This window comes from Lutra lutra, chromosome 5, assembly GCF_902655055.1.
Source record: "Lutra lutra chromosome 5, mLutLut1.2, whole genome shotgun sequence".
Classification (NCBI taxonomy): domain Eukaryota; kingdom Metazoa; phylum Chordata; class Mammalia; order Carnivora; family Mustelidae; genus Lutra; species Lutra lutra.
In genome coordinates, this window is record NC_062282.1 from 41,125,228 (window position 1) to 41,149,329 (window position 24,102).

At 38.0% G+C, this 24,102-nt stretch overlaps 1 protein-coding gene across 5 annotated transcripts in view; it reads left to right on the forward strand.

Moving 5' to 3' along the window:
* The window catches only part of FBXO38 (F-box protein 38), a 58,541-nt gene that overhangs the window by 1,274 nt on the left and 33,165 nt on the right, over positions 1-24,102 (forward strand). For 3 of the 5 annotated variants that reach the window (XM_047729487.1, XM_047729490.1, XM_047729491.1), the window contains 8 exons: positions 7,022-7,212; positions 11,180-11,313; positions 14,160-14,323; positions 14,529-14,694; positions 17,414-17,551; positions 18,875-19,012; positions 21,430-21,523; positions 22,966-23,096. In XM_047729487.1, the coding sequence (XP_047585443.1) occupies positions 7,085-7,212; positions 11,180-11,313; positions 14,160-14,323; positions 14,529-14,694; positions 17,414-17,551; positions 18,875-19,012; positions 21,430-21,523; positions 22,966-23,096 (1,093 nt within the window). In that variant the 5' untranslated portion in view covers positions 7,022-7,084. Of the gene's footprint in view, positions 1-7,021; positions 7,213-7,537; positions 7,624-11,179; positions 11,314-14,159; positions 14,324-14,528; positions 14,695-17,413; positions 17,552-18,874; positions 19,013-21,429; positions 21,524-22,965; positions 23,097-24,102 lie in introns of those variants that run through there. The other 2 variants (XM_047729488.1, XM_047729489.1) reach the window with 2 other exon arrangements.

Consider the following 24,102-nt stretch of genomic DNA (forward strand, 5'->3'; position numbering starts at 1 on the left):
GGGTTCTTTCCTCCTTTTAAAATTTACAATGCTGTGATTTCTTATGTTCTCTTAGGGTAATGAATATGGACTTTGTGTGTGTGTGTGTTTATTTATTTTTTAGGATTTTATTTTAAAATAATTTACACCTAGCATGGGGTTCAGACTTGGAAACCTGAGGTCAGGAGCCATATGCTCTATCAATTGAGCCAACCAGGCACCCCTTGCGTGTGTTTGTTTAAATGAATGTGTGCCTGCAGGTACACACTTTAGTGAAAAAGATATGAAGGCATAGAATAAGAGAAAAAGGAAAAACGACTTTTCAGTAAGGCGAAGTAACGTAGTAAAATAAAATTGGTCTTGCACTGGAGTTTAAGACCTGTATCTTTGCTTCAGCTCTTGTACTTTCTGACTTTGTGTCTTTGGACAAACCAGCTTACCCCTTTAGGTCTCACTTTTCCTTATCTGGAAGGTGAAGGGTTGGACTGGATGATTTCTAGATCCTTTTGGCACTAGAATTCTATGTTTGTTTTTTTATTTGAGCAGTTTGGTAGATGTGCTGTGGCGCCTCTTTAGGCAAGAGAGGCTATCCTGTAGTAGGCATGGAAGCTCTCTGATGTTAGGATCTAGATGTTAGGTCAGATTAAGTGACATGCAAGATTATTTTGATATGAGCAAGCTGAAGCCAATAGAAACTAAAGAAAGGCATTAGAACCTGAGGGGCAGGAAAGCCCTCAACCAGATGGATGATTGAAGATATTGGGAAGTTTTAAATGGGAGAGGGGTATTTTTGGTGAGGGTAATGAAAGATAATTTAGATTATAGTAATGGAAATGACTGAGTTATAAAAAAAACTGGTGTTAGAGTCTACCTGCATTCTAAGACAGTAAGTTTCATGGGAAGACAGACTTTTCAACACCTGGCACTTAGTAGGCAGTAAATGATAGGGTAGATAATGGATGAACAGATAACAGCTATCAAGAAAAGGAGGAGTTTTTCCATACAATTGTTATTAATTAGATACAGAATGAGAAATTGGTTCAGAATTATGAAAATTCTATCGGACAAGAGATCCCACAGTTTTCTGGTTAGTTGTAAGTTAGTTTATCTCTTCGTTGTAAAGTGAGTTAATAAGAGACAAACGTGCTTGGGAAGGCCTGGTGTGGTCTGAGGAAGGGATTAATTAATAGAATAAGTCAGGGATGGTGGAGAATGTTGACAAGATGGTAGAGGTATAGGAAGATTTTTATATTAGACATTTAGGGAGTGAAGGAGTGGACTCATATAGGATTTTTGTAGATATCACCAGTTGTCAGAATTGTGAATAGTAGGTACTAAAACCTCTACAGTGGAAATAGAGGATTAAAAGGAAAAGAACTTGATATTGCAAGGAAATGTTAGGCCTCCCTTGCAAGAGGTGGAGATAGCCTTAAGGGTTAGGGATTAAAATAGATGGGGATAAATTTGGGGGCAAACAGAATGAACTGAATTAATAGAGGATAGTATAGTTCTGTTTGGGAAAAGAGGAGATTTGACTGGCCATTTGGAAGGAGAAGAGAGCACCCCTAAGAGAAATTGTATTGTGGAAGGACTCCCTGGCTTAAAGAATACACACAGATAACTCAGGTTACTACTTAGAATGTACTTGCACCACCCGGACGATAAAGGTGCTTCCAGTGGCTAAGGTCTGCGAAACAGACAGCCACCGAAAGACCATAGGATACCCAGGACTGCTAAAAGCTGTGGTGTGGGACCTTAAATTAGATGGACCACAAACCCTAATTTGTGAAGCAGGGTGTGGCCAGCAGAAATTCTATCAGAGCATCCAGAAGCCCATCTCAGAGCACTGGGGCATACCTCTGGAATGCAGATGGACAGCTGAGGTGCAGAGCCTGACTTGATGATAGGGTGTGTAATATAGGCTGAGAAGTTTGAAGACACTTAATACATGCCCTTGGGCAAGTGACTTATCCTCTCTGGTTCTGTTTATCCATCTGAAAATTGAGGGAGCTTGTCTTAAGGACCTCTGGATGAACTTTGATGTGTCTGTGAAGCCCCTCAAATTGTGTATGAAATTCATCGTGCATGAGTATGTTTTATTTTCCTCTTGGGAAGAAGATGTGCAGCTTTTACCATAGCCTCAGATGGGTTTGTGACCTACAAAAAATTAAGAACTGTGTGACTGGGTAGCCTCTAAGGGCCCCTTCAGCTTTTTACATTCTAGGATTCTAGACTTCTGTCAAAATGACATTTCTTTGAGATTTGGAGTCTGAGTCTCCAGAACTTGGCTAGCCCTAGAAATAACACCTAGTGCTGCAAAATAGATTCATCATGTATTTGTACTCACTTCTCTCTTACCCTCTATGACTCCTTTGCTAGATCTGCTTCAGTGTTTCATCTTCACCTGCTGTGGATTTTTCCTTCTTAGCCCTTTCCCTTCTAAGCTACTGCTGCTTTGCACCTTCCCTCCTTTTTTGAGTTTCTCAAGTGGCAAATGGTGATATGTGGGCTCTAGGGGTAGGAAGAAACCAAGATATAGAAGACTATTTTTCTTTTCTCACTTGCTTTTGTCCTTTATCCCACTAAAAGAAAAGCAATTAAGAGAGGGAGTGCACAGACAAGAGAGACAGCATCATCATTTGGATTTTGCTCATTTTGCGCAGTTTTCTTCTTACAGAGTTGCCAGGCCTTTGTTATTCTCAGCATAGCCACCTCAATGAAGATGAAGCCAGCTTTAGTTGAAATAATTTTGTTTTCCTTTATGGAATTTGAATGGTGGTAAGGGCAAAGAAATGAATTCTTTTTAACAAGGAAGCTTTTTTTATCTCCTGGATAGTTCCAGGACACCTACTTGGAGAGGACTGATGGCTTTCCCCTGACTGTGGGTCCTGACCTGTTAAACCCCTACATGTGGGATGGAGATCTTATCTTTTACCCTGGCCTTCATCTCCATGTGTCCCCCAGGGGCTTCCCGCAAGGGAGTCACTACTCTACTCACTGCCAAGTAGGTAGCTATATAAATAAGTCTTCAATTCTAGGCATCATACAGAAAATATATGTATAATTTCACCTAAAAAAATGCTGCTAATTTAGGCCCTTCGACAGTTAGTGTTAATGCATACTGTAAGTTAAATAGATTTTTGTGGGCTCGCTAGGGACCGTATCTCTGCATAATGTTCTATAAAGTCATATCTGTGAGTAAGTACTTCTGAGTCCTAAACAAGAGAACATTTATAAACCAATGATATTTAAGGTGCAGTCAGTTTGGTTTAAAAATTCAAGGGTCGGTTGTACACTGAGGCATTAAATCTGATTCCCACAAAATCACAGCTTGCAAAATAATAAGGAACAGCAAAAGGCAGAATCAGACGATGAGGCTATAAATAGTGATATAGATTTGGTGAAGAAAAAGAAGGGAGAAAGGCTAAGAAAGATTTTTACTTACAGGATGAAAAGTCGGTAACATCATATTCCTGAAAGGCTAGAGCTGTCAAGATTCTTAAAAGTGAAGCATGTGCTAAAAATATGATAGCTGGAGAATTCATCCAGTGGTTGGATTGGTCAAAACTGGTTAATAGTCTTGTTGAGGCATTTGTAGGTGCCCCTAGCTGTTTGTTTTGTGTTTCCTGATTGGATTAAAATCTGGTTGCATTTTGCTAGGTTATAAGCTTGTTACTGAGATTGTGGAGGGCTGTGGTAGCAAACAGGATGCTCAGAGGGCAATGGTTCCTAGCAGCCTGGAAGCTACTGGATGCCTCTGGAATAATGGAAAGACTGATGGATGTTCATACATCAGATATTTGAGGATTTATTATGAGCAAAGACTTGGTTTTCACCTAGAGGCAGGAGACTAAGATTCCTTCCCTTTTCCTGGCTGAAAATGGCCAAAAAAATACTACACAAGTTTCTATAGGAGAAGCACATGTTAAGTCTCAACAGGGAGCTCAAAAGAGGGGAGAAGTTTTCACAGAGGACTTAACATTTAAACTAGATTTTGAAAACAGATTAATGCTGTTTTAGGCAAAAAAGGGAAGGAGAGGACATTCTAGTCGGAGTTAATAGCTTATTAGGAATGAAAGATCAATATTTGGGGGAACTAAGGTTACTGGTGGGGCAGGAGTGAGTGTCCTGAAGAACAAGTGGTTAAGGATTGAAAGATGAGATTGGGAAGGTGCCATGGATGAAATTAGAAAGATTTTATCCTGTGGAAACTGGGATTCCTTGTGGGCTGATTTGTTTTTTGTTTGTTTTTTAAGGGGCATAATATGCAAAACAAATCTAAATGTTCAAATAAGGGAGAAGAGTAGAAAAAGTAATCTTTGTTACTTTACTAAACCTCTGTTCTCCCCAGAGGTAACCACTGTTGATATTTTGTTGTGGACCTTTCCAGAAACGTCCCATACAGACACAAGCATATTTGTCCTTTTTCTCTAATGCAAATGAGGTAATGCTTTTGAGTGATCTACATTTTGCTTTTTTCACTTAATGTGCAATCAGAGGAATGGTTTAAAACATAATTCTGGTTTCAGTGTGGAGTATGGTATGGTAAGCATTTATTCAACAAATTACTTATTGTTGGCATATTGTGCGGTAGGCTTTGTTCCAAGCTCTAGGGAAATCACTGAGGAAGACATTGTCATCCAGGTGAGGGTTGATAGAGGCCTGAAAGCCCAAGGAAGGGGATGCAAGAGCAGTATTGTGGTAAGATTGGTAAGAATAGCCAGTCGAGTGCCTGGAAAGTGAGAGATCCCAGAATATTGAGGCTGATTTCACGGTTTCTGTTTTGGGCATCTGGTAAACTGGAGTAGGGAAAGTAGGGGTGTGTGTGTCTGTCTGTCTGTCTGTGAATGTGTTTTGGGAGGGGGTGGTTGTGGAGAGAGTTCAGTTTGGACATACTTGTGAAGGATGTTCAAAGTACTGAGATGAAGGTTTCTGAGAGGAAGTAAATGTCAGAACTCAGGAGAGATAGGAGCCAGAGTGGATTCCTTTTTTTTTTTTTTTTTAAGTATATTTGTAGTAGCAGTAGTGGAATACAGAGTGGATACAGTTGTCTCAGGCAGAAGAGAATTCTAGGGTGAATTGGCAAAAAAGACTGAGGAGTGCTCATAGAGGAATGAAGAGGACCAAGAGGATGTCACTTTGGGGGTCGCAGGATGTGAGCGTTTCAAAGAAAGACTGGTTAACAGTGCCCATACTACAAATGGGTCAGGTAGGGGAGCCTGGAAGAGGGTATATTGGATTTCATGATGAGGAAGTCGAAATAACCTTAGAGCAGTTTTGGGAGCCATTGTAAGATGGAAAGATTGATTTTGCTGGGGAGAGAGCGGTGAATAGGAAAAGGTAGGCAGTGATAGGAACAGAGGGGTATATTTGTAATTGTTTTTGTGGGATGTTCTGAGTACAAACATTTATTTCTCCCAACGTCTGTTAACCAAAATGGGATGGACATTGAGAAGGCAAAGGAGAGGTCACAAATTCAGTGCAAGGTAGCTCACGCACCTACTTTCTGCAGAATCGCTTAGGTCTGTACTGCTGGTGCTTGTTGATACTAATCTGCACACAGTTGTGTAAAGGTATTTCTTTGGTTTCCTAGGCCATGGCTGAAGAGACAACAAATTAGAGGGGGGCTTAGAGGTAGGTATAGGGATATGTCTGTGCACGTGTGCGTGTGTGGAATGCAGGGAGAAGTGAGCATGCTGCCACCTGTGAGAAATTACAACCAGTGACCTGTCAGTGAGGGAAGAGACCACACACACAGGCACAGGAAATCGGAGGATTCACTTAGTCGTGCAGTTTGCTCCCATTTATTGGTGATGCAAAGAATTCCCAAGAACTCCGCAGACTTCTGTAGTTCCTGAGGAGAGGTATCATAGAATATAATGGATATTCATATAGATGTCCTGAGGTCATCAAGAAGGGGTTAAGTTTTATTGAGTCCACTTTGTAGGAAAATAAAAAGTCCGCTTTAGAAAGTTTCAGTAGTAAAGGATTATAATTAGGAAAAAGGAAAAGGTGGTCCATGACTTGGAGCCAGTACTATTCTAGAGAAGCACTGATTTGGAACTGCACTTACATGCATCACAGCAGCATGATGCAATTTAAACTCTCATCTAGAGTTCTTTGAGTTTGAGTCCAAAGCATTTTGGAGAATTTTACCAGTGATAGTTGATCATGCTACTTAGAGGACACTGTTTTTACATGGTTCCCTCTTAAGCTGACCAGTAAAATAAAACAAAGCCCTCTGGGTGCTTGCTCATCTGACTTTAATTCTCCTTCCACCCTCCATCTGTTCCTTTTGCTCCCTCCTCACCTCTCTTCCTCTGTCACCAAAGCTTATTCTAAAAACAGACAAAATATACATACATTTGACACAAAAGTGAGTTAACCTTTGCTCCTTAGTGTTTACAGGAGAGGGAAAAGGGTGATTTTATTCTCCATCTGAAGTTGTACATAAATAGTGTTTAGTTTTTGAGCAAAAGGTCTGTATATTTTATCAGATTTATAAAAGGACCTTGGACCCACTGCTAGTGTCTCATTCCCTCACTTTATAGGTGGGAAAATGAAGAATTAAAAGATGACTCAAGTTCATAAAAGTAGTTTGGCAGATCCAGGACTAGAACCCAATATTTCTCTTCTGCCTTCTGTGTGAGGGGCAGTTCTAGAATCAGGAGATCCCAGAACTGGAAGGGGTTTTGTTAACCTAGTTTAACTATTTTACCTTACAGGTGAAGAAATTCATGCTTGGGAAAGTTGAGTGGATTAATTAAGAAGCAACAGTACCAAATAGAATCCAGAACTCCTGATTCCTTCCATTTTATTTATTTTTTATTTTTTTGCTCATTCTAAATAATGCATTTTTATATTCTCTACTGCTTTTCAGAAAAGATGTTCTGTGCATTTTGTGTAATGTTTTTATTAATTTGAATGTAGTCTGTATCTTTCTCTTTTATAAAATAAACGTCGTTTTACAAACTAGGTTTTTGGGGTCATTTCTGAGTCTGGAGTTGGTGCGCTTTCATCTTTACTTTCTGCTTGCTTTCAGGTGCTTTGAATTCAAGTTAGCAAGAGGGAAGATTTGTTCTTTGATACTGGAGCTAACACAGCAATGGGTCCACGAAAGAAAAGTGTTAAAACATGTCTCATGAATAATGAAATCATTGAGGAAACAATATCTGATGAAACAAAGGACTATATGAATCAACTTTCACATGAAGTGCTTTGCCATATTTTTAGGTAAGATTTTGTTTGGTTGACGTTTACCCCTGCCCCCCACAGCACGTGTAAGTAGGAGCAAATTCTAGGAGTGCGCTGTCTAGCATGGTAGTCACTAGCTACCTATGGCATTGAAATAGAAGTGAAATTAAATTAAAAATCAATCCAGTTCCTCAGTTACACTAGCCTGTATATCTTGTGGCTGCTATGTAGGACAGCTTACACAGTGAAGATAGAGAATACTACTTTGGTTGCAATAAGTTCTATTGTATAGCCATTTTCTACATTAACATCTCAGGCTTCTCGAAATTCGTAGTGACTGATTTGTTGACTTTTGTTATTACAGTACCATGTGTGTACAACATAAGGCAGTGTTTGACTTTTTTGACTGCAGCCCACAGTGAGAAACATTTTCTTCATACGCACGTATATGTAAGTGATTAGAATCAAAGTTTCATGAAATAATACCCATCGTTACTGTATGCAGTGCACACATTAAGTTGTTTTATAGTAAATTTTTTTCCAAAATCTTTTTTTAAATTACAGTTTTTTTCCAGACTTCATTATAAACAAAAGTCAAAGAAATCAAAACAAAGAACCCCAAAAGCCTGTCACTTCCAGTTTCCCCTGCTTTCTTCTTTCAGTCATTATCCATTTAAATAAACAACCCTAATACACTTTGGCTCTGGAGTTGGAGACCTGAGTTTAAATCATGAGTCTTTCATTTACTTGCCTTGGACCAGGGATCAATAAAGACGTTATTATAAAGATTCAATGAGATAATGCTTTTGAAGCACTCAGTATACTGCATAGCATAAATGCTTGTGGACTGTTGGTGGTTTTGATCCCGTTCTGCCTTTGCTCATATTGCTATATGGTCTTCATAATGACTACTATGTCACTATGTGCCCACTATGACACAATAATTAACTATGTCACAATAATTGTGACATAACTAAGTCACTATGACACAACTTTTCTCTTGTAGTCTGATGTCTGGATTGTTTTCCAGTTTTTCTCTTATACAATTGCAATGAACTTTTCTAAGCATTTGGATTTTCCACTATTTTATTTGCTTAGGGGAAATTTCCATTTATGAAGTTTATAGAAGTGCTCTGAATTTTTGAAAATTACTGAATATTTGCAGAAAAAGAAATTTTATTTTATTTTTTAAAATATTTATTTGAGAGAGAGAGAAAGAGTGAGCACAAGCTGGGGGAGGGGCAGAGAGAGAGAGAGGGAGAAGCAGACTCCCTGCTGAGCAGGGAGCTTGATGCGGAACTCAGTCGCAGGACCCTGAGATCATGACTTGAGCCATAGGCAGACACTTAACCAACTGAACCACTTGGGCATCCTAGGAAATTTGAAAATAGAGATAGCAGAGCTACTTTAGGGAACCACGGACATTTTATTTCTCTTTTCTAACATAAATTTGGATTTATCTTCTTTAGTCTTCTGGTCTTTATCATCTACAGTTTGTTGTTGTGTGACATAGCATAGTTTTGGCACAGTTCAGTTCTGTCCGGGAATAGGAAGTCCAAAATAACAGAATTTTTTTAACATAACAAAATGATACTGAAGTTCATTTGGTGGAAAAATGTCTGAAAATTTTTCATAAAGTTTCTTCAGAAAAGGAGTCTAACCCTACCATACAACAATTGTACCTACAATACAACAATGAAGATTTGGTACTGGAGACGTTAAGCAGACAGCTGGGTAAAACCGTTTCCATATTAAGCCCCATGTGGGGATTCAAACGTATGTCGGGATCTAGTTTATGATGGTATTCACGTCAGTGAGGAAAAGCTGAGTGGATTAATCAGTGATGATGTCATAACCCAGGAATCACTTGGAGAAAGTAAAAAAAGCATATCTGATACCAAATCCTAAATGCATCAATGAATTAAACAATAAAGCTGTTAAAATCTGGGAAGAAATCATATGTTAAATTGTTCCTAGGGATGTATGTTAGGTATTTAAATAATAGGAAGGCATATTATAAACAAATTGGACCATATTTTAAGTTGAGAGTGGATGTGATAATATTTTGCAATTTAAGCAGAACATTCAAATGGAAGGAATCTAGTGTCACATCTTTTTAAAAATGTATTTGAAATGCCTACAACTCTTCGATTATATATCTTTGAAGAAAAAATACATTTCTTTTCCTCAGGGCAAATATGAGGTAAGATCATCTTCATGAGACTATGATCTGTTTGGATTTAGAGGGAGTATATTTACTCAGGCATATACTTTGGATAACAGTCAGTGGTTTGAGGAAAAAAGACTTCAGTGTATAAGTTGATTCAGAAAACAAATCGACTGTTTTTTGTTGTTTATAAAATGTTTATAATTTCTGGAAATTGTCCTACTTATATCTGAGTTATGGAGACTGTAAATTAAGTTAGCAATAATGCTTTTTTTTGTAGAAAATTACATTTTATTTTATTCTCTTTAAATAGTTTGAAGGGGAAGAGAGAGTGTCCAGAGGTAGCAAACATGGAGCAGAAATGCTCAGCAGGCATACTTGGACTTTTTTTTTAGAATTAGCTTAGTTTTTAGGAATTAGAGTCAGACCTAACTGTGTTGACATCCTTGCTCTTCCTTCCTCTTTCTAGCTGTTGATTTTCTGCAGGTTAACTTTTTTGAGTTGATTTCACCACTTGTAAATAGCACTTGCTATGTCAGTGAGGGTTCTAGCAGGAAACAAGTTATTTACACTTGACTGGAATTTGAAGATCATTTAATGAAGGGACTATTTATAGAGGTTTAGATGGGGTTAAGGGAGCTAATAAGGAGTGCTAAAGGATTCACCTAGGAGACTAGGAATAGCAGAAAGCCTTTGCCCGTGGTATGTGTTGGCCTAAATCACCCGATAGCGGGAAGGGCAGGGAACACAGCCTAGCAGAGAAAGAAAGAAAGAGTGAAAGAAAGTGGATTGGGGGAGGGCAAATAAAGAACCACCTACTTGGTGAAGTTGTGAAATAGTGACTATAGTACAGTGTCTGTGATACAAGCTTAGTCAAGGGTAGTTTTTACTCTTTTTTTTTTTTTAAATTTAGTTGTGTATGGAGGAGTGTTCAGGAAGAGAGAGAGAGGTGAGATTTTCTGATCTTTCAAAATATATTGCTTTTATTGGAAACAACAAAAGTACAGGTTAGTTGAAAAGTTTCAAGAAGGAAGAGATAATGGAGAGTTGGAGAAGAGGAAATTGTAGTTGAAATGAGGTGTTTTCATTTAATGCTTGTGCAATACTTGTGTGTGATCTAAATGGTAAAAAGATCTAGGGAAAAATTATATACTATAAACTTGGTACATGTATGTTGATGGAGAAGATAGAGTTTCTGGGTGTGTTGAGGAAGCAGAAAGGAATTTTTTTTAGCTACTACAGGAAATGATTTCTGTAAAAGCTATAAAATTATATTGGCGTGTTTAAACTGATTAGTTCTCTCTTTCTCAGGTTCCCTTATCATCAGGCCTTGAAATTCACTGAGATCCTTTTTCTTCCTTTTTTTTTTTTCTTGAGATTTTCTTTGTAAAAGCTTAAAAGGAGAAAAGCAGGTTTTAGCAAATATCTTATGGAAAGAACGCAGTATTTTTTTTTTTAATTTTTTATTTTTTCAGCATAACAGTATTCATTATTTTTGCACCACACCCAGTGCTCCATACAATCCGTGCCCTCTACAATACCCACCACCTGGTGCCCCCAACCTCCCACCCCCCACCCCTTCAAAATTCTCAGATCGTTTTTCAGAGTCCATAGTCTCTCATGGGAGAACTCAGTATTTATTTGGATGCTTGAGTATTTGCTGACTCATCTGTTTTTAGTGAAAAGCTTTATGTGCATGTTAATCTTAAAACCCTGCAAATATTCTTAAGGTCTTATTTCATTCAAGGAGTAGGAGAATGGAAGAAGGACAAAAAGTAACCTGTTGGTGAGAGGAAGTACTTACCACTTGATAAATATGAGTTTCTTTCTCTCACAAAGGTACCTCCCTCTGCAGGATATCATGTGTATGGAATGTCTCTCCAGGAAGCTAAAAGAAGCAGTGACCCTATATCTGAGAGTGGTGAGGGTTGTGGATCTCTGTGCAGGGCGGTGGTGGGAATACATGCCGAGTGGTAAGTGGATCTAGCCTATAAGGTACCCTAGAGTCCTACTGGAACCTCATAATACTCCCACCAAACATTACTTGTCTTTAAGATAGGCGATATAAGTCACTTTGTAGGTAGGGAGGCAGAATTTATCTAAATTAGTTAGGTTCATTTGGGTTGAGAAAATGTGTTTTGCCTGAGGCTTTACTGGTTTTGTTCCTTAAGGGACTACATCAGCCCGTTCCACACATGTAGCTCTGGAGAACTTAACATACGTCTATTATATTAGACAAAGTGGCCTTCGTTCCATGATGCAGGTTTTCATAAGTTCCCTATACCCCTTAATGGCATCCTCCAGTTAAACAGATATTAATCAATTTGTGTAGAGCTGCTCTAGCAAGCCACAGAAATTGCATTTCTGGCACTTTCATTTCTTTAGCACTTTTGGAAGGCTGTACAAGGTCTTAAGAGATTCTCAAATAAGGCATTGGTCTTGTAGGTGAAGAATTCAGAGTTAGTAGCCTAAGCACACAAGTGGATCTCAGGTAAAGCGACCAGAAAAGAACGTTGATGACTTCGTTAAACAGAATACACCTGAAAGGGAAGAATTAAAATGAAGGGCCAATTAAGGCTTGTTTTTAGTTAACACCAATCTGTTAACTAGTGACTTTTAATTATTGTTGTATACCGATTTTGAATGTCTTGTTTAATGACATTTTATCAGCATTGTCCAGATCCTGATATTTTGAAAATGGGATGAGGGTGGTGGTGGTGGGGGGGAGCCTTGGCAGAAGTGAAGTGGAACTGGATAGACTCTGTGGTACTGGAATATTTTTACAGTTTGGGGTGGTATAGCCTTTGGAAAGGGTCATCAGTCAACTGGTAACTGTTATCAGTTGGCCTCTTAGTTATCAGTATATATACCTTTTTGTGAAGAACATTGCAAAGACCTGAGGGTAGAACTTAGCTTGGTGGAAGGCTAACTACGGTCGTCTTCAAATACTTCAAAGAAACCATCCTAAGGAAAAAGGACTCCTTTTATTCCAGAGAGTGCTCATTTATAGCAGGAAAGAAAAAAAAAATGAGGACAGTGTGAAAATGACCATCAATCCTTAGATTAGATTTGCTTTCATAGAGGTTAGACCAGCAGGAATTCTGGCGATGGGATTAATGCACTGTTTAAAGAGGCAGGATAGCAGAGCTCCCATGTGATGCAGCCTTAGCCTTAACACTTCTGCCTCTTATCAAATTAGAGAAGAATCTGTCTGCACATTGCTGACTTCTTTCAGACTGTGATAAATACCTGTGAGCCCAAGGCTTCCCATCCCTGCAATGAATGTAAGAGAGGATCAAGGCAGTCTCTAGCCTAGAATAAGATCTCATTAACCCTGCTTACTAATGCCACTCTGGCAATAGTTTAACTTGGAGTTTAAGCCCTGATTCTCTATATAATAATAATAATAATAATAATAATAGTAATAATTCTCTATATAATAATAATAACAACTAAGGTTTTTACATAGTAATAATAATAACTAAGGTTTTTATGTAGTACTTTATGGTTTATATATGTGATCTCTTTGGGTTTTCACACAATCTCAATAAAGAAGGTGGAACTATACCCATTTTTCAATGGGAGGCAACGTGTAGTGTATGACAAAAGAGGGACATTGGCAGTGGTCAGACTCGGTTTTGAACTCTGGCTACTCACACAGTAGCTTTTAAATTCCTCCAAGCTTTTTTTTTTTTGCATTCCTAAGTGCAGTGATTACCTTTTTCATTGGGTTGGGAGAATAGATGAGAAAACATAGAATTGTTAGCATGTTGAGTGGCTCTGTTAGTGAAGGTTACTCTACACAGTAATAATAAGAACTAAGTATAATCAGACCAAGTGATCTTTGAGGTCTCTTCTTTTCAGTTTTGTGATTCTAAGGTTAATACAGTCATCTGGACCAGCCCTGTGCCAATAGAACAACTTGAAAACTTTAGTATGTTAAGACTTGTTGATTTGGGGCTTCACTTACATTCTTGAGAGTTAATATTTTTGTCATTAGTGGGCAGACAATTGGATTTCTGACAACCTCCGTTAAAGACAAAACACCCCAGATAATAAAGTATCAACTGTGTGAAACTTGTCTTCCTACTTATCTCACCAAAACCCCTGGTGTGAAAGTAACGTGCCTCTCCATTCCCATCTGGTGCATGGAACACGGTCAGCCTCCCAGATAAACAGCTTTGTGTCAGCTCAGTATTCCTTCAGTTTGGTTCACTTATGTTCTCTTAGCTAACTTGATTTTTTTCAGAAGAATGAGCTCTCTGAAATGTCCAGGGAGTGTTGGTTAAACAGGATAAAGTAATTATTAAGAAATGGGTAGACCAAGAGAACCTATTTTGAGAAGGGATTTTGGTTAGAACTGTGAACTTCCTAAAGGTGAGGATTATATCTTTCCCCTTTTTTAGTTGTGTGCCCTGCAGAGCCCTAGAGGTTCTCTGGACCAGAGAGCTGATCAGATAGGTGGTCCTTCCTCACCTAGCAATCCAGTAATAGGTGCGAGTTATCCAGGTTAAATGTGTGTTGTCCCATTGAAGATTTCTGTGCCTTAAAAGCAGCAGCAATAAAAAGGCAATCATAAATTAAAAGCCTCAGCTCTGTAAAATATTAATTCAGGATAAGTGGGGTTTCTGAAACACTTCCTCTATTACTAAAGAAATATATTATCTGTTTAATCATTTGTTCAGCCATAGTGTTAGTCTTACGAAACTTTAAAAAGGAAACCTTTTGTTGTTAACTTTTGACAGAAATGACAAGCGCCTAATAAAATGTTCATGAACCCAAAGATGAACTTGCCTCTAAATGCTTCTGAATTTCTCAGGCTTCACAGATTCCAGTTTTCTAACACTATTGAAGAAGATGCCGGATGTCGAACAGCTTTATGGCCTTCACCCTAGATACCTTGAGAGGCGAAGGGTACGGGGCCATGAGGCTTTTAGCATTCCAGGCGTTCTAGAAGCTTTGCAGGCATGCCCAAACTTAGTGGTGAGTGTACCTAGTTGAATATTTGGTATCAACTAATTGATGAAATAATAAATCAAAGAATGAACAAATATGCTCACTCACATGCAGATTTCATCCATAACAGACTTTTAAATTCCATTGCATACTTAGCATCTTAGATACAGAAATAGAAGCTTTGGATACAAATTAATAGCCTTTCTTATGCTTGCTTGGCATTATTTTCTAGGGTGTAGAAACTTCTCATTTGGAATTGGTAGAATCTATTTGGACATATATGCCACATGTTCATATTTTGGGGAAATTTCGTAATCGTAATGGAGCATTTCCAATTCCTCCTGAAAATAAACTGAAAATTCCTATAGGAGCCAAAATTCAGACTTTACATTTAGTTGGTAAGTACATGTTTCTTGGGTCACTTGCGACACCTCAAAATGTTTTATAACTGAATAGTCACTGAGAGGGAGTAATGAGAATTTTAGAAATAGCTTTGTTGATTGATGATGGCCAAAGAAATGCTTGTGAGACGTGTATACAAATTTATATTTCCCATTAAGGAGTCCTAGATAGGGGCTGGAGGGTTAGAGAAATAACTGCTTCACAACCAGTCTGTTCTGTTTTTGAAAACTATCTGAGTAGTTTTGAAAGTTACTAGGGTGTGGTGTGGTTTGCTTTGTTTTGTTTGATTTCACGGAGCGGGAATTCTGCCCTTGTTCTTTGCCCTTTTGGTCCTGGTTTGACCCTTCAGAGAAGAGTTCTCCAGTGCGACTTTCTGTGGTGATGCAAGTGTCACGGTTTTGTACTCTCCCGTGTGGTTCCCTCTGTGGCTAGTGAAACAGAGGAACTGAATTTTTATCTTAGGTTCATTTATCAGCCACATGCAGTAGTGGCTACTTTATTACACAGCTCAGCTCTAGAACACTAAGGAATAAAAAGCCAAATAGCTCTCAGTTTACTTGTATCTTCTCCAAGCAGAACATTCCCCTATGTTCAAACCAGAAAAAAATCTGCTACTTTTCTTTTTCTCTGAGAAATGGGAAATGGGATGTTCTTTTTCCGAAGGCCCCTTATTTGCAGTGATTGTGGCGTACATTCTCCATGCAAATAGTCTGTGTCCCAATAATTTCTACCTAGGTAAATAATAAGGGCAGATATTTTCTCAAATTTAATTTGCCACCTCTGACTTACATTATTGAAAGGGTTTTGGGAGGACTCCTGTTACTGTAGTCTGACTTATAATATGTATTTATTACATATTTTATTTAAATATCTGTTGAGTATCTGCTCTGTTCTAAGCATTCTGGGCATTGGTGATGGTCTTAAGGACTAGAAATTTCTGAAACTGGGTCAGGTGGTATAGGAAGTGCAGCAGTATGGTAAGGAGTGGGTCTTAATTGGGGCTTATGTGCACAGTTATGGCAGAAGAAGAATGCTCTCTAGCCCCCTTTTATTTACATGCTCAAGGGATGATTGTGATTAGGCATTTGATATCTAGTTTGAGACTGGATTTTTAGATAATAAAGTTAGTATCTGAAATTTACAATATAAGCTCTAAAGTCAGTGTTTTTATATCTTTATATTTCCCATGATTCCTGTCATTGTTCATTGCAGGTACAAGCTGTTGGTAAATTTTGTTGAAATGCATTCATTCATTTGATTAATTCAACAGTTTAACACTGTGATGGTGGTGTAAATGTGTATAGTAAATTAGTGCACATGCTGGGAAGACCGTAATTGTGTCCTTTGTTTATAGAATGGGTTTGAAGCAAAATGTGGATTGGGCATAGACTAGAGCTTCTTTGTCTGGTGGATCTGTCTCACTCTTTCTACTCTGAATTTGCTAATCAGAATTACCACTATCATGGTGGATGCTAAGTGTACATTTTTGAGTTCTGCATCTTTAGTCTTAGTCTATACTTCTTTGCCTCTGCCTTTCTTCCTTTGGTCTCAACCTCAATTTTACTTCCCATCAGCTGCCATACAGGATATATGGCGTAGTTCTAGGCTAAAGGTCGCTGTTTTTTGGGAAGGGGCAGGTTAAGGGATACTCCTTGTAGTAGGAGCATCCTGCAGAATTTAGCTTCTAAAGACCCAGTCATTCAGGGGCTCTGCTAGTTTGCTTTCTCTAGTCCCCTTGCTATCAGGGCTTCTACCAACTTCAATTTGAACTTGTATTAAACTGGTTTTTTGCCAGCTGCTCCTTGTTAAAAAAAAAAAAACACTTTTTTTTTTTTTTTTTTTGCCAGCTGCTCCTTGTTAAATGCCATCACACTGGGTCCTTGGAATTTCTCTCAGATATTTGTGTCACTTCCTTGGCTTTTCATGAGGCTGTGGTGGCTAACTGTTGGGCAGGTTCCTTGATCTGCTTTCTTCCTTTTAGAACTTATAAGTTACCTATCTTTTTTCTTGTCTCCTGACTTTTCCTTCCACTTTACATCCCCTTTCTCTCAGTGTCCTCTGCAGGTATGACTCATAGTGTTAAGTCACTTATGGGTCTGAAGGATAAAATACCTTCATCAGTTTGAAGTATTAAAATATATGACTGATGGGTTTCTCACTTTCTCAGAGTCATGCTGAATGGCTTCTCCTATGCATTTACAAATCGTTAAGGTTCATTCATTTGTAGAAATAGCTTTAATCTCTGTCTCTGGGTATTATGGTTTTTGAAGCCAGCTATCCTGCCCATGTTTTAGTTTTCTCACTGGTGGGACAGTAGGCGTTGGTAATCAAATAGTACTTTTGTGTATTCCTTCCACATAATTTTGTTTTCAGGAACCTGTTTTCATTTTATATCTGCTGGTGTATGTATGTATCCTGAAAGAGTTGCAGAGTTATGAGAAAGATTCATGTGTATAAATCGTGGAAATACTTTTAAGATCCCATCTCCATATGCCTTTTCTAAAGAACTAACAAAGTAGAGTATTCATGGTTTGCTCAGATTGTTCATTACAAGCCTGTTTTAAATAAGCCAAACTTGATGGACTTTAATTAGGTAATTCTTCTGGTGAAAATCTCCATGAAGGACAAATTGTCAACTTGAAAAGTAGACTGTTGCACTTTTATGCAGAATACAGAGTTTTTTCGTGATTTTCATTTTTCCGTATATGTTTTTAGGGGTGAATGTTCCTGAAATTCCTTGTATCCCGATGCTAAGGCACCTTTATATGAAGTGGGTAAGACTCACTAAACCACAGCCGTTCAAAGACTTTCTTTGCATTAGTTTACGAACTTTCGTCATGAGGAACTGTGCAGGTAATGGCACATAGTTATGGTAGAATTATACCTCTGCTATTCTAAAAATATCCTAAAGCAAACTCTATAGCTATGTTTGTAAATGGAATTACATTACATTATTATCATTTATGTTCAGTAATTTATTCACCTTGTGAAAATAAATGTACTTTTTGGTTTAAGGTCAGTTGACTCATGATTTGTGTTTTACCCTTAGTGGGGAGGGGGGGAAGCATCACAGTGTCTACATATTTTTTACAGGTACTTTTTACTTTCTTATTTTTTTAACTTTTTAAAGGTTTTATTTATTTATTTGACAGAGAGAGAGAGGGAGTACAGGCAGGCAGGGGGAGCAGGAGAGGGAGCAGGCTCCCCACTAAGCAAGGAGCCCAATGCAAGTCTCGATCCCAGGACCCTGAGGTCATGACCTGAGCTGAAGGCAGAGGCTCCGACTGAGCCACCCAGGCCCCCCTCACTTTTTACTTTCTGTAGGATTGTTATAATGGATCTCTGTCTGATTTCTGGTTATGTCACACTATGATCTCGTAAAGCAGAAAGCACTGCTTTATGGTACTGCCTTTCTGTTCAGAAACCTTCAGTGTCTCTGTTGCCCTAAAATGTCAAGTGGGAACTATTCTGCTTTAAAGCTCTTAATAGCTGGGGCCCCCTCTCGATATCTTTTTTCTGAGTCATTACCATGATGTACCTTCTTTTATTGTCAGGCTTGCCTATTCACTGTCCCCTCTGCCATTCTGCCAGCCTTTACCTCAGTGTCTGTCTTTACACTGTGTTACTATTCCCTTGTCCTAAGGTATACACTTCCTTCCTCTTCTCTTATTCTCTTCTTTTTTATGTAGTACAACAGATACTATTTTTATAGTAGATATGTCATGCCTTTGTATTCTTAGATTATTCAGTTTTATCTCCATGTCTTTTGCAAGCTCTGTGGTAGATAGGCCTGTGTCTTGTAATCTTCCATATCCCCTCCTACGGCACTGCTCCCAGAGAGAGGTATTTATGATCCAGCTCTTTACTTGAGTGAAGGACCACATCCTCAACTCGGCTTTCTCCCTTTAGTTATTTTGAACTCATAGCTATTGAAACTTCAGGGGATTTATAGAAAATACTAAACATTCCTCCAGCATTACTAAAAAATCCTTACGCTGAATAAATAAATACATCTTTATCAGGCTAATACGTTCTAATAGATAAAAATTATAGAGAGTTACCTACTTGGCTCTCAGTTTTGCACATAGAATTTGTAAGTTATTTCAGCTGCTGGTTTGAAAATTCACTTTTAAATAAATTTACATTGTTCCATTGAAGTATTTTTTACTCCCCTAGGGCCCACAAACTCCTTGAAGTATGTCCCTTTAGTAACAGGCTTAGCATCTGCCCGAAACTTGGAACATTTGGAAATGGTTCGAGTCCCTTTCCTTGGAGGTCTTATCCAACATGTGGTTGAAGACAGTTGGAGATCAGGTATTCATTTTTCTTTAGTTACTGAAAACTTTACAAATCAGTTTTAAAAATTACTATGCTTTTATTTGTGAGTCTTTTTAAAAGAAATTGCTTGTTAGTAATTACCCTGTCTGGTGCATTTGATGGACAGTAAGTAACCATGAGCATGGACTAGTACTCATTTTCTTTTTATGCAGTGCTAAGCCTTCTCAAAATACATAGTAGAGTGTTAAAGCACGTTTTCTGGCTTATTAATCCGTATTACTTAGTTAACCAGACAGCTGTTATATTTGGAATTTTTCTGAGAAATATTAACAGGGATTTCTAGAGTCTGTTGGTGAAAAGAGATGGTTTTTGACTTGGACATTTTAGGTCTACAAAAGAACTAAGGGATTAGTAATGATAATGTCTCACGTTTGTCTAATACTTTAAGGTACATCAGTGCTTTCATGTTTACTCTTGGATATTAGCTTCATCTCAGATGACGGCTTTTAAAAGGAAAGTATATTTTACTCTCTAGGTCCTTTAATTATATTTTAAATAATGATATGTAACAATGTGCTCCACGTTAAACATCTCATTGCAACACAGATACCACAGAATTTAGTGAGGTAGATAACTAACAGTTGAAAACAAAAATCTAACTTTGTATATTCAGAATACAAGTAGAGTATCATTAAGTACTGTTGGTATATATAAGTTGATGTTATTAATACCATTAAAATATGAGTAAGCATGGCATTTTTAGGCATTCTGTCAAGTTTGGTGGAAGTACACTTAAATTAAATTGTGAAGGGGATGGAGCAGGCTCCCTCAGGGTCAACAGCTTTTTTTTTATTGTTCATGGCTGTAGCAACAGGAAAAAGTCAGAGAGGGGATAAGAAGACCACAGTGGAGCCATTCATTAGAGAGAAGACTACAGATCCCAAAAGTGAAGAGTTTGTATAAATGTCCTGAAAGAAAAACAGACTTTTCTCCCTTATGAGCATTTAAGAATGACTCTGCCTTATATTTTAATTAAGGAGTCAGTTATACCTCACACAAAAGTTAATTCCAAATGAATCATAGATCCAAATGTAAAAAACAAAACATTCATTAAAAAAAAAAAAAAAGGAGAATGTCTTTTTAACCTTGGGTAGGCAGAGATTTATTAAACAGGATACCAAAAAATACTTACCATAAACAAAAAATTGATAAATTATACTATATTAAAAATTTTTTTCTGTTCATCAAAAGGCATGATTAAGAATGAAAAGCAAAGCTTCAGAGTGTGAGAATCTATTTGCAATACAGGTATCAAATGAAGGGCTTGTGTCTAGAGTATATGAAGTACTACTAAAATTAATGAGAAAAAGGCAGACAACCCAGTAAGAAAAACAGAGATACAACCAGAATACAAAAGACTTCACAAAAGGGGATAACCAAATGGTTCATAGACATGAAAAAATGAGAAATGCCCTTAATCATTAGGGGAATGCAAAATAAAACCACAGTGTGATACACAAGCACTAAAATGACTATGCCTAAGTATGACTGATAGGAAAGAGATGTACAGGGCTTTCATACACTGCTGGGGCTGAGTATAAATTGATATATTCCCTTGAAATATTGTTTGGTAGTGTCTGTGCATAGCAACAGCGGCCTTCCTGGTTTTATTTATTTATTTTTTGCCTCCCTGGTTTTAAAGCCAATAGAAATGCATACATATCTTCACCAGGAGACAATGCCCCAAATTGTTCATAGTAGCACTGTTCATAATAGCCTCCCAATGGAACAGCCCAAATACCCAGGAGCAGCAGCATGGGTGATTCACACGTGACATATTTGTGCAAGGGAATATTACAGAGCAATGAGAGTGAATGAACTGCCACTGTCTGCAGCGATCTGGATGAATCTGCTAAACAGAAATTTCGGCAGAAGAAGCCAGACACAAAAGTGCATATTGTGTGATTCTCTTCATAAAAGTTTAAAGTCAATCTTGTGAAAATTCACTGTGCTGTATACATTAATAATTTGCATACTGTTTTTGGTCTGTATTTACAAGTTTCGAAAACATAAAACAGCTGAAGTTAAAGGAGTGGTGGTCTTGTTCCCAATGATACATTGGAGGCTCAGACTTGGGCTAGAAAATGTCAGGATCCCTTCTTTACAGGTCCCTTATGAACTAGCTTCCTGAAAATCCTTTCTTTTAACAGTCTCAATAATTTGGAGTAATCTTCCAACACGATCAGAATGCCTCTTCAGGAAGACAGTGTCTGTTTTCATCTCTTCTTAGGAAATGACTGGTCGTTGCAATTCATTTTGAGTTACTAATTTGAATGGAAAAACAAATTTAGATTTACTTTTAACCAGATAAATGTCGTCTAAAATGCATATAAATACTAAAAGTGCTGTGGTCGAAGGAAATACTGTTTTTGTTCCTTTTCTCCTTTAACTAGGTGGTTTTAGAAATTTGCATACTATCGTTTTGGGAGCTTGCAAAAATGCTCTTGAAGTAGATCTTGGTTACCTCATTATCACTGCTGCTCGTAGGTATGTTTCTTCTTCATGTTGTCTTTTGTCTTAGAGTAGTGTTTTTTCCTGTTTTGTAAAGATTGGGGGAATGTGTGTAGGAAGTTTGATTATGCCTTGTCTAGATGTGAAATATAAAGGAGTTGTTTAAATAGCATTAGAGCATCACTTGGTAGTGGTAGTCTTCTTTTACAACTGATGACAGCTGAACTGCCCTCCACACCCATCAAGCTCTTGCAGGGGTGTGGTCTCATCAGAGAAAAGCAGTCAACATTCTGGAGGTCCACTAGAAGTCAGCACTGATGCACTGGTGTCTGCAGCTCTCTTGGGAACCATTCTTTCAACCTTCTCTGATTTTTGGAATTATTTTAGCTAGTTGGTGACACTGTTTGCTATTCAGAAATCAGTATTTTAAGTCAGCTTTTTAAGAATCCTGACCTTGTAACACCTTTATATTTTTAATATAATACCTTTATATCAGTTTATGCCACGTTTATGGTGTCCTGCAGATCAAAGGTCTACCTCTGCTTTTATATTTTATATATAAGATTGAGTTAACCATTTCTTTTTTTTTTTTTTTTAAGATTTTATTTATTTACTTGACAGACAGAGATCACAAGCAGGCAGAGAGGTAGGCAGAGAGAGAGGGGGAGGCAGGCTTCCTTCTGAACAGGGAGCCCGATGTGGGGCTCGATCCCGGGACCCTGGGACCATGACCCGAGCTGAAGGCAGAGGCTTTAACCCACTGAGCTACCCAGGCACCCCTAGTTAACCGTTTCTTTTCAGTTCCAAAACTCTTGCTTTCCTTGAAAAGAATGTTATGAGTATAAATAAAACTGTTTTCTAAGTTTTAGCAAGTAGGTATTCTTACCTGTTACGGAACTATGATCTTTGTTAAAATGGCACTTTTAACAGCAGCATAAAAAAAGATGTTGAATAATCAGCACCAGATGCAGATTCTTACTTGGACTTAATCAGGTTTTTTTTTTTTTTAATATTTTATTTATTTATTCGACAGAGAGAGAGATCACAAGTAGGCAGAGAGGCAGGCAGAGAGAGAGAGAGAGAGAGGAGGGGAAGCAGGCTTCCTGCTGAGCAGAGAGCCCGATGCGGGGCTCGATCCCAGGACCCTGGGATCATGACCTGAGCCGAAGGCAGAGGCTTAACCCACTGAGCCACCCAGGCGCCCCGACTTAATCAGGTTTAAGCAAACATTAGAAAGGATATATGATTCTTACTGTGTAACTGACTGTTAATGTAACTGCAGTGTACCACCTAAGACATGTCCACACTTAACAAAATGCTCCTTTACAGGAAACATCTCTAATGTTTTTTAGTAGAGGAGAGGAAAGTTGTTTGCATGTGACATCTCAGTAAGGTGAATTTCTTTCGGAGCCTTATGCTAGGAAGAACCTTTGATTCTGATGTTTTTTATTTTACTCTGATATTTTTCTTTTCCATAGGTTACATGAAGTTCGGATCCAGCCTTCCCTAACCAAAGATGGCGTCTTTTCTGCCCTAAAGATGGCAGAGCTGGAGTTCCCCCAGTTTGAAACACTTCATCTGGGATATGTAGATGAGTTTTTGCTGCAGAGTAAGACTCAATCAACCATTTTATTCCCTAGAATTGCTGTAGGGAACTTACTTGACAAACTGAAACTTGAATTGAGATGTGTGATATTTTCTTGAATATAAGACAGCTTAAAGTCTTAGGGGCTCTGCCTTCTTGAAAAAGGAACTTTTAATTTAAACTTGAAGTGTCAGTGATTTTTCCCCCCCCGTATTGCCTCTGACTTAGTGTATTATAGAAAATATAATGATTAACAGTATGCAAAAAAAAAAAGTCCTTACCTACATTTGATATTGTCTTCATTTTACTGCCCAAGTTTCTTTCCCATTCTGCTTCATTTTTTTCACAGAATGTCATCCTTGGTTCCATTTGTTGAATTTGATCTGCCACACTTCTTGAAGCTTTTGATGGTCCTCTCAGATGAGGTCCCATTCCCTGTCCATGCTCTTCATTTCCATAATAAGCCCGCTGGGGGTTCTGGATTTCCCAGATAGTGTGAGCACATGATGGTCAGTATTCATTTGATGATGATTGCTGTTGGAAGGCTTGTTGACAGCATTTTCTGGAATGTATTTACAATTGGGAACTCATTCCTTTGGGTTTGAATGCATGTCAATTCATTATTCAAGCTTTTTTCCTACATGACATTAATCAGACATGCAAGAGCATTTCCACCGTCAGCATGTTTTTATTTTTTGCAAGAATTGTTTCTTCCCCGTGTTATTTCTAACAAGTCTTTCTTAAACGCACTGTCATAGCAGATGGCATTTTTTCTTAGGATCTAGTTTGCACCTGAAAGAACACAAGACTTGATTCCTCTGGTCAGGACAGTCTAGGTCAAACAAGTGACTGTTGTCCTTTTTCATTTTTAGTAGACCTCTCTGTTGTTTTGTTTGCTTTTTCTTTGTTGCAGTGCTCATTACTACATGTGAAGGATTAAGAAATCAAATCATTATCTTTTTGCCAGTTTAATGGGAATTATTTTTCATTGTATAACTTTGAAAAAGATTGGCTTTTCACCAACATAGCT